The sequence below is a fragment of the Labrus bergylta genome, chromosome 20 (assembly GCF_963930695.1).
Source record: "Labrus bergylta chromosome 20, fLabBer1.1, whole genome shotgun sequence".
Lineage (NCBI taxonomy): Eukaryota > Metazoa > Chordata > Actinopteri > Labriformes > Labridae > Labrus > Labrus bergylta.
The window spans coordinates 346,336-356,630 of NC_089214.1; the positions used below are offsets into that span (position 1 = coordinate 346,336).

The 10,295-nt window shown below is 42.1% G+C and overlaps 2 protein-coding genes and 1 long non-coding RNA gene across 3 annotated transcripts in view; 2 read left to right on the forward strand and 1 right to left on the reverse strand.

Moving 5' to 3' along the window:
* Positions 1 to 2,732: 2,732 nt before the first annotated feature.
* LOC110003750 (zinc finger protein 436) overlaps positions 2,733 to 10,295 on the reverse strand; it is a 12,651-nt gene continuing 5,088 nt past the window's right edge. The window contains exons 2-4 of the mRNA XM_065949016.1: positions 9,904 to 10,127; positions 4,242 to 4,583; positions 2,733 to 4,141 (exon numbers count right to left, since the gene is read on the reverse strand). Of these exons, the coding sequence (XP_065805088.1) occupies positions 2,751 to 4,141; positions 4,242 to 4,583; positions 9,904 to 10,117 (1,947 nt within the window). The 5' untranslated portion in view covers positions 10,118 to 10,127 and the 3' untranslated portion in view covers positions 2,733 to 2,750. The remainder of the gene's footprint in view (positions 4,142 to 4,241; positions 4,584 to 9,903; positions 10,128 to 10,295) is intronic.
* LOC136177222 (uncharacterized) lies at positions 7,310 to 7,858 on the forward strand. The gene is made up of 3 exons (XR_010664858.1): positions 7,310 to 7,393; positions 7,489 to 7,614; positions 7,739 to 7,858. It is a non-coding gene; the product is annotated as an uncharacterized lncRNA (long non-coding RNA).
* Positions 10,156 to 10,295, forward strand: part of LOC136177240 (uncharacterized) — an 841-nt gene continuing 701 nt past the window's right edge. The window contains exon 1 of the mRNA XM_065949143.1: positions 10,156 to 10,162. Coding sequence (XP_065805215.1) covers positions 10,156 to 10,162 — 7 coding nt within the window. The remainder of the gene's footprint in view (positions 10,163 to 10,295) is intronic.

Sequence of the window (10,295 nt, forward strand, 5' to 3'; positions counted from 1 at the left end):
GTGTAAGTATTTTTATTTTTTAAATTCTTGCCTATTTAACCTAACTTTCATGTTCGTAAGGTTAATTTCTTTTATTTTTTTCTATTTACAAAAACATTTTTTTAAGTTTGTCAATTTCAATAAAGACAGACATGGTTTGAGAAGACACTTTATTATTTACGTTTTATTATTTGTCTTCACATTTTAAGTTGCAGTTTCAAAGGCTATGTTTATTTATCACATTAAAACATGGTGTTTATAACATGACATGCAAGGAGTAATTTATCAAATCACTAGGTTTAGAAAAATAAATATAATGTGTCAATTTTGCTAGAAGGAAATGAATTAACAGCAAGGTGTAGTATTTTGCTAGAATTTACAGTAAAAATCTGCAAATATACCTCTTATGAAGAAGTGTAAATAAACGGTAATAAACTGCTAATCTTTTCAACAGTATGTTCCTGTTGAGGTTTAAAATCACAGCTTTTTGCTGTATTTATAAAAACGGTAGCTAACTTCAGCTACAGCAATATACCGTTAATTTTACAGTAACTTCCTTGCAACCCAGTTGATTACCATTTTTTTGTCATTCCAAATGTTACAAACTTGCCTTTTGAGCTATCGACAAGCTGTTCAAACTGCAAAAACAGTGTTCATTTCAAATAACTGCCATAAACCACAGATATTGTATATCTGTAAATATCTTATAAATCCATGTGACAATAATTCTGCTGCACCCTCCTCTACTCTCTGTAACACTTTTCTTCATTTTTTTGTAGAAAAAATATCAGTCCTTAGATCCTCCCTAATCACACCCACTGAACCTGACCCGTCTGTTCCTCCTATGTGCCTAGCTGTTTTGGACCAGCTGGAGCCCATTTCAATGTCCTGTCTATCTGAGATTGTTCACCATCTTCGGCCCACTAACTGCCCCTTAGCCTCCCCTCTCGTCTCCTTAAGAAAATATTTGATACAGTTGGCACCTCAATTCATACATTGATAAACACCTGTCTTGTATCTGGTTGTGTTCCAGCTGCCTTCAAACAACCTGCCGTGCAACCTCTGCTAAAAAATCCAAATCTCGATCCCTCTGTTCTCTCTAACTTTAGGCCCATTTCAAAACTCCCTTTACTGTCAAAAATCCTAGAAAAGGCCTGACACAGCTCCAAACCTATCTAGTGACACATGAGGTGCATGAAAAGTTCCAGTCTGGTTTTAAACCCTGCCATAGCACTGAAACTGCTCTTCTAAGAATTTTTAACGATCTGATTTTAACTGTCGATTCTGGGGATTCTGCCATCTTAGTACTTTCAGACTTATCAGCTGCGTTTGACACCATAGACCACAATTCTTTTATCACGTTTAGAAAACTGCGTAGGAATAAAAAACACAGCACTCAAGTGGTTTCAGTCATACCTGTCTGATAGGACCTTCTCTGTCCACCTAGGGGACTATTCATCAGAGACAGCCCCACTTATGTGTGGAGTCCCACAAGGGTCTGTTTTAGGCCCAATCCTGTTGTCATTATATATACTACCACTGGGATCAATTTTTGCAAAATACAATATATCTTTTCACTTTTTTCTGCTGACGATGTACAGGTCTACATGCCTTTGAAATGCAAGGGTTCACCACAACCCTTACTCGACTGCCTTAAAGACATTGAAACCTGGATGACCCTAAACTTCCTCAAACTCAGTCCCAATAAGACAGAGGTCATTGTGTTTGGAGAACCTGGTGCTGTAGAAACGTTTGGTCCTCTTGCTGTTAATATGAAAAAATCTGTAAAGAGTCTTGGTGTGCACTTTGATCATGTTTTTAAATTTGGCAAACAGATATCCACTGTTGTGAGATCTAGTTTTTACCAGCTCAGACTTATAGCCAAAATAAAATCATACCTCCCTGCCAATGATCTAGAAACAGTAATACATGCATTCATAACATCTCGCCTGGACTACTGCAACTCACTATATGTGGGCTTGGACCAGTCATCCATCCAACGCCTGCAGCTTGTCCAAAATGCGGCTGCTCGCCTCCTAACAGGCACAAAAATAGGGACCACATAACCCCTGTGCTCCGTTCTCTCCACTGGCTTCCTGTTCGCTACAGGATTGATTTTAAAATTTTACTTCTGGCTTTTAAATCATTAAATGGCTCAACACCTCATTACCTAAGTGAACTACGACATGTTCATGCTCCATCCAGAGCACTAAGGTCCTCCAACCGGCTGCTCCTGGACGGGCCTAAAACAAGGCTCCAAACGAGGGGCGATCGAGCCTTTTCTGTTGCAGCTCCGACACTTTGGAACAGATTACCATTTAAAATAAGATCTGCTGCCACAACTGAACAGTTTAAGTCATTTTTAAAAACCCATTTCTCTTCCTTGGCTTTTACCTCTAGTTGAGTGTTTTATCCCAGCAGCAGTGTCTGCTAGAACTTTTACTATTGTTTTGTGTTTTAATTTACTTTTAATTTTTGCTTTTACGTGTTTTATGATGTTTTGGATGTAAAGTTTTTTTGGTCCTCAGCTGTTATAAATGTGCTGTATAAATAAAGTTGACTTGACTGACATCATCGATCATATTTATTACAGACGCACAAGAACACAATACACACAAATACACACTGACTCCGAGAGGAGGTTCTCTCTCTCTCTCTCTCTCTCTCTCTCTCTCTCTCTCTCTCTCTACAGAACCTTTGAGAACATCAGATCAGTTCAGAGTTCAAACAGGAAGTGTATTTGTTTATTTGTTTGATTTGTTTGTTTTTGTTCAGATGTTGACGAGCTGCAGACTCGTCTCGTCACAGACTTCAGCGTCCACGGCAACCACCGTCTCTTCCTGTTTGTAGGTCAGTGCAGGTGTCATGTCATCATCAAACAGGATGGGCGGGGCTTCCTCTGCAGGCTCCGCCCCCACGCCATGCATGCGTTTCCTGTGCTGCTGCAGGTTCCCGCTGCGGTTGAAGCGAGCAGGGCAGAGGTCGCAGGTGTACGGCCGCTCGCCCGTGTGGATGATGACGTGTCTGGCGAGCTGCGAGCGGCACTTCTTGTCCTTCCCGCAGATGTGGCACACAAAGCTCTGTGGCGGGCGCGCTCCGTTGGCGTGCACGACGTGGCGGTGCCTCTTCAGGTGGCTGTGGCGTCTGAAGCTGCGGCTGCAGAAGTCGCAGGCGTACGGTCGCTCCTCGCTGTGGACGAGCGAGTGACTCGCCAGCAGAGATCTGAACTTGAAGACTTTGGCGCAGACGGGACACGGGAACTCCTTCAGCGTGGTCGAGCTCTTCCTGCGGCCCGCCACGCGCTGCCCCTGCTTGGCCCTCAGGTGAACCCGTACGTGGTGCTGCTTCAGGCAGGTGGCGCGCTGGAAGCTGCGCAGACAGACGCCGCAGCGGTGCGGTTTGTCTCCGGAGTGGATGCGAGTGTGAGCGGAAAGCAGCGCCTCTGATTTCAAACGCTTCCCGCAGACGTCACATGCAAACGGCGCGTCGGGCGCCACGTTCTCCTCGCCGTCCACTCTGTTGGCGTGCACCAGGATGTCGTGGCGTTTGAGCTGGTACTGACGGCTGAACTTGCGCCCGCAGATGTCACAGAGGTGTGGCCTCTCTCCGGTGTGAGACAGGAAGTGGAGCGCCAGCTGTGACCTACATTTGAACTCTTTCCCACAGAGGTCACAGAGCAGCGAGCGCGGCCGCTGAGCCTCGGTGCCGCCGTCCACATGGACGACCTTCTTGTGGTGCTCGAGGTCGTTGGTCCTCATGTAGGTTTTGGGGCAGAGGTCGCAGCGGTGCGGTTTGACCCCCGAGTGGATGACCTCGTGTGTTTTCAGTCTCGACCTGCAGTTGAAGGTTTTGCCGCAGACGGCACAGAGCCACGCCTGCACGTTACGCTGCTTCTCCAGCTTGGCGACGCCGTTGGGGTGGAGCCTGCTCAGGTGGTGCTGCAGGTTGTCGCGGCGGTTGAATCGCATCTCGCACAAGTGGCAGGCGAACGGTTTGTTCCCCGTGTGGATGAAGGCGTGACGCGCCAGGCTCGACTTGTTCTTCATCACTTTCCCACAAACATCGCACACCGTGCTGTCGGGCTCCAGCTTCACCCCCAGGAGAGGTGCATGCTGGGAGTCTGAGTCCAGCTGGACGGCGGGAGACTGGGGAGCGATGAGGTCTGGTGTGGGGGGGGGGGGGGGGGGGGGCACGGAGTGTAAAGAGTGAATCAAACACATTGAAAAACTGAAATGCAACACTGATGCTGGTGATGACCTCACCTCTCTCAGGTGGAGACCAGGTGGGATCACCTGTGTCCCCCTCCTCTTCCTCCCCCACCCCCTCCTCCTCCTCCTCCTCTTCCTCTTCCTGGAGGTCGGGGTCAGGTGACACGTGGCTTCTGCGGCGGCGGCCTCGTTGAGCCCGTCTCCTCTTGGCGGTGGTGTTTGGGGGCGGTCTCTTCTGGGACCTGGACCGGGTCGAGGTGAGTTCAGGGGACAGTTTGACAGCCGGTTGGATGGTCCTGGTTCTGGTCCGGTTGGGGTTGCAGTGCTGCAAGAGAGCGCCCCCGTCTGGTCCATCGGGTCTGACTGCAAAACACTCAAGCAGCATCTGAGACGAGCCTGCAGCAGGAGAGACGTGAACAGATCTATAAACACAGATCTATACACACAGATCTATGAACAGATCTATAAACAGATCTATAAACAGGTGAACAGATCTATAAACACAGATCTAAAAACAGATCTATGAACACAGATCTATAAACAGGTGAACAGATCTATAAACACAGATCTAAAAACAGATCTATAAACAGGTGAACAGATCTATTAATACAGATCTATAAACAGATCTATAAACGGATCTATAAACATGTGAACAGATCTATAAACACAGAGCTATAAACAGATCTATTAACACAGATCTATAGACATGTGAACAGATCTATAAACACATCTATAAACACAGATCTATAAACAGATCTATAAACACAGATCTATAAACACATCTATAAACACAGATCTATAAACAGATCTATAAACACATCTATAAACACATCTATAAACACAGATCTATAAACACATCTATAAACAGATCTATAAACACATCTATAAACACAGATCTATAAACACATCAATAAACAGATCTATAAACAGGTGAACAGATCTATAAACACAGATCTATAAACACAGATCTATAAACAGATCTATTAACACAGATCTATAAACATGTGAACAGATCTATAAACACAGATCTATAAACAGATCTATAAACACGTGAACAGATCTATAAACACAGATCTATAAACAGATCTATAAACACAGATCTATAAACAGATCTATAAACATGTGAACAGATCTATAAACATGTGAAAAGATCTATAAACATAGATCTATAAACACAGATCTATAAACAGATCTATTAACACAGATCTATAAACATGTGAACAGATCTATAAACACAGATCTATAAACAGATCTATAAACACGTGAACAGATCTATAAACACAGATCTATAAACACAGATCTATAAACAGATCTATTAACACAGATCTATAAACATGTGAACAGATCTATAAACACGTGAAAAGATCTATAAACACAGATCTATAAACACAGATCTATTAACACAGATCTATAAACACGTGAACAGATCTATAAACACAGATCTATAAACACAGATCTATAAACAGATCTATTAACACAGATCTATAAACATGTGAACAGATCTATAAACATGTGAAAAGATCTATAAACACAGATCTATAAACACAGATCTATAAACAGATCTATTAACACAGATCTATAAACATGTGAACAGATCTATAAACACGTGAACAGATCTATAAACAGATCTATAAACACAGATCTATAAACAGATCTATAAACATATGAACAGATCTATAAACACAGATCTATAAACAGATCTATAAACATATGAACAGATCTATAAACACAGATCTATAAACAGATCTATAAACATATGAACAGATCTATAAACACAGATCTATAAACAGATCTATAAACATATGAACAGATCTATAAACATGTGAACAGATCTATAAACATGTGAAAAGATCTATAAACACAGATCTATAAACACAGATCTATAAACAGATCTATAAACATGTGAACAGATCTATAAACACAGATCTATAAACAGATCTATAAACACGTGAACAGATCTATAAACACAGATCTATAAACATGTGAACAGATCTATAAACAGATCTATAAACACAGATCTATAAACATGTGAACAGATCTATAAACACAGATCTATAAACAGATCTATAAACACGTGAACAGATCTATAAACACAGATCTATAAACATGTGAACAGATCTATAAACAGATCTATAAACACAGATCTATAAACAAAACTATAAACACAGATCTATAAACACAGATCTATAAACACAGATCTATAAACAAAACTATAAACACAGATCTATAAACAAAACTATAAACACAGATCTATAAACACAGATCTATAAACACAGATCTATAAACACAGATCTATATATATATATTTTTTTTCCCTCAATTTCCTGACCTGTGATGACGTGATCAAGTCTGTGACTTAAATGTGTTATTGATTAAACAGAACATGACGCCTTCTCAGTTAAATGTACTGTAACAGATGTGTGTAGGACACTAAAACAACATTTGTTACACTGGATCTGTTCTAGTGAATCTGGATCTATAGATCAGGGCTCTGCTGCACCCTGCTGTCACAAACACGCCGCTGCAGCTGAATGAACACTGTAACTGTACAGTTACCATGGCAACAAAACAACATAAGGTCAGGTGAAGTCCTAGACACCTGATTGGCTCATTTACTGACAAACTCAAACTGTCTAAAATGTTTGGAAAGGAGGGCGGAGCTTATTGTAAAACACAAGGGATCAGAAAGGTATCGAACCTTTGGCCAACGTTCAGTAAGACAGGCCCTCACTTATCAGGTCTTTACTTCTCTGTTATGATGTCACTCAGGTCTTTACTTCTCTGTTATGATGTCACTCAGGTCTTTACTTCTCTGTTATGATGTCACTCAGGTCTTTACTTCTCTGTTATGATGTCACTCAGGTCTTTACTTCTCTCTGTTATGATGTCACTCAGGTCTTTACTTCTCTGTTATGATGTCACTCAGGTCTTTACTTCTCTGTTATGATGTCACTCAGGTCTTACTTCTCTGTTATGATGTCACTCAGGTCTTTACTTCTCTCTGTTATGATGTCACTCAGGTCTTTACTTCTCTGTTATGATGTCACTCAGGTCTTTACTTCTCTGTTATGATGTCACTCAGGTCTTTACTTCTCTGTTATGATGTCACTCAGGTCTTTACTTCTGTTATGATGTCACTCAGGTCTTTACTTCTCTCTGTTATGATGTCACTCAGGTCTTTACTTCTCTGTTATGATGTCACTCAGGTCTTTACTTCTGTTATGATGTCACTCAGGTCTTTACTTCTCTCTGTTATGATGTCACTCAGGTCTTTACTTCTCTCTGTTATGATGTCACTCAGGTCTTTACTTCTGTTATGATGTCACTCAGGTCTTTACTTCTCTGTTATGATGTCACTCAGGTCTTTACTTCTCTCTGTTATGATGTCACTCAGGTCTTTACTTCTCTCTGTTATGATGTCACTCAGGTCTTTACTTCTCTCTGTTATGATGTCACTCAGGTCTTTACTTCTGTTATGATGTCACTCAGGTCTTTACTTCTCTGTTATGATGTCACTCAGGTCTTTACTTCTCTGTTATGATGTCACTCAGGTCTTTACTTCTCTCTGTTATGATGTCACTCAGGTCTTTACTTCTCTGTTATGATGTCACTCAGGTCTTTACTTCTCTCTGTTATGATGTCACTCAGGTCTTTACTTCTCTGTTATGATGTCACTCAGGTCTTTACTTCTCTGTTATGATGTCACTCAGGTCTTTACTTCTCTGTTATGATGTCACTCAGGTCTTTACTTCTCTGTTATGATGTCACTCAGGTCTTTACTTCTCTCTGTTATGATGTCACTCAGGTCTTTACTTCTCTGTTATGATGTCACTCAGGTCTTTACTTCTCTGTTATGATGTCACTCAGGTCTTTACTTCTCTGTTATGATGTCACTCAGGTCTTTACTTCTCTCTGTTATGATGTCACTCAGGTCTTTACTTCTCTCTGTTATGATGTCACTCAGGTCTTTACTTCTCTGTTATGATGTCACTCAGGTCTTTACTTCTCTGTTATGATGTCACTCAGGTCTTTACTTCTCTCTGTTATGATGTCACTCAGGTCTTTACTTCTCTGTTATGATGTCACTCAGGTCTTTACTTCTCTGTTATGATGTCACTCAGGTCTTTACTTCTCTGTTATGATGTCACTCAGGTCTTTACTTCTCTCTGTTATGATGTCACTCAGGTCTTTACTTCTCTCTGTTATGATGTCACTCAGGTCTTTACTTCTCTGTTATGATGTCACTCAGGTCTTTACTTCTCTGTTATGATGTCACTCAGGTCTTTACTTCTCTCTGTTATGATGTCACTCAGGTCTTTACTTCTCTGTTATGATGTCACTCAGGTCTTTACTTCTCTGTTATGATGTCACTCAGGTCTTTACTTCTCTCTGTTATGATGTCACTCAGGTCTTTACTTCTGTTATGATGTCACTCAGGTCTTTACTTCTGTTATGATGTCACTCAGGTCTTTACTTCTCTGTTATGATGTCACTCAGGTCTTTACTTCTCTCTGTTATGATGTCACTCAGGTCTTTACTGCTCTCTGTTATGATGTCACTCAGGTCTTTACTTCTCTGTTATGATGTCACTCAGGTCTTTACTTCTCTGTTATGATGTCACTCAGGTCTTTACTTCTCTGTTATGATGTCACTCAGGTCTTTACTTCTCTGTTATGATGTCACTCAGGTCTTTACTTCTCTGTTATGATGTCACTCAGGTCTTTACTTCTCTGTTATGATGTCACTCAGGTCTTTACTTCTCTGTTATGATGTCACTCAGGTCTTTACTTCTCTCTGTTATGATGTCACTCAGGTCTTACTCAGGTCTTTACTTCTCTGTTATGATGTCACTCAGGTCTTTACTTCTCTGTTATGATGTCACTCAGGTCTTTACTTCTCTCTGTTATGATGTCACTCAGGGTCTTTACTTCTCTGTTATGATGTCACTCAGGTCTTTACTTCTCTGTTATGATGTCACTCAGGTCTTTACTTCTCTCTGTTATGATGTCACTCAGGTCTTTACTTCTCTGTTATGATGTCACTCAGGTCTTTACTTCTCTCTGTTATGATGTCACTCAGGTCTTTACTTCTCTGTTATGATGTCACTCAGGTCTTTACTTCTCTGTTATGATGTCACTCAGGTCTTTACTACTCTCTGTTATGATGTCACTCAGGTCTTTACTTCTCTGTTATGATGTCACTCAGGTCTTTACTTCTCTGTTATGATGTCACTCAGGTCTTTACTTCTCTGTTATGATGTCACTCAGGTCTTTACTTCTCTGTTATGATGTCACTCAGGTCTTTACTTCTCTCTGTTATGATGTCACTCAGGTCTTTACTTCTCTGTTATGATGTCACTCAGGTCTTTACTTCTCTGTTATGATGTCACTCAGGTCATATCTTGTTTCTCTTCTTTGCTGTATTAAGTATCGTCCATGCCGTAAACTGTGGGGGTGAGGATAAAAAGGGGCGTGGTATTTAAATGACGATCGTTTCCACACCTATCAACACTGGTCTTGCGTACGCTGTGTTCAGCCAGATACGCACGTTTCATAGGTCCCACTTGGACCCTGTCGTACCATGATTTCTACACCAGACTGATAAGTGAGGGCCTCTGTGAGCTGCACCTGTGTGTGTGTGTGTCTCACCTGTGTGTGTGTGTGTCTCACCTGTGTGTGTGTGTGTGTGTGTGTGTGTGTGTGTGTGTGTGACTCACCTGTGTGTCTCCAGCTGAGCTGCTGAGTCAGCAGATCCACCTGCACAGCAGCGTCCCTCCTGTACAGCTGATTCGCTCTGACAGCCCACCTCCCTCCTCCTCTCCTCCTCTGGACTCTCCCACTGACAGCCCACCTCCCTCCTCTGAGCCCCCCTCCTCTCCTCCCCCCCCACAGGTGATCTCCTGCAGGAGGCTCCAGGAGTTCAGACGACATCTTCAGACACCTGGACACAGAACAGAGGACACTGAGGCATGCTCAGTAGGAGAGAGAGAGTGTACTGTCCCTTTAAATCTACAACAAGACCCCCTTAATACCCTACAGGACCCCCTCAACCCCCTACAGGACCCCCCTTAACCCCTACAACACCCCTTAACCCCTACGAGACCCCCTT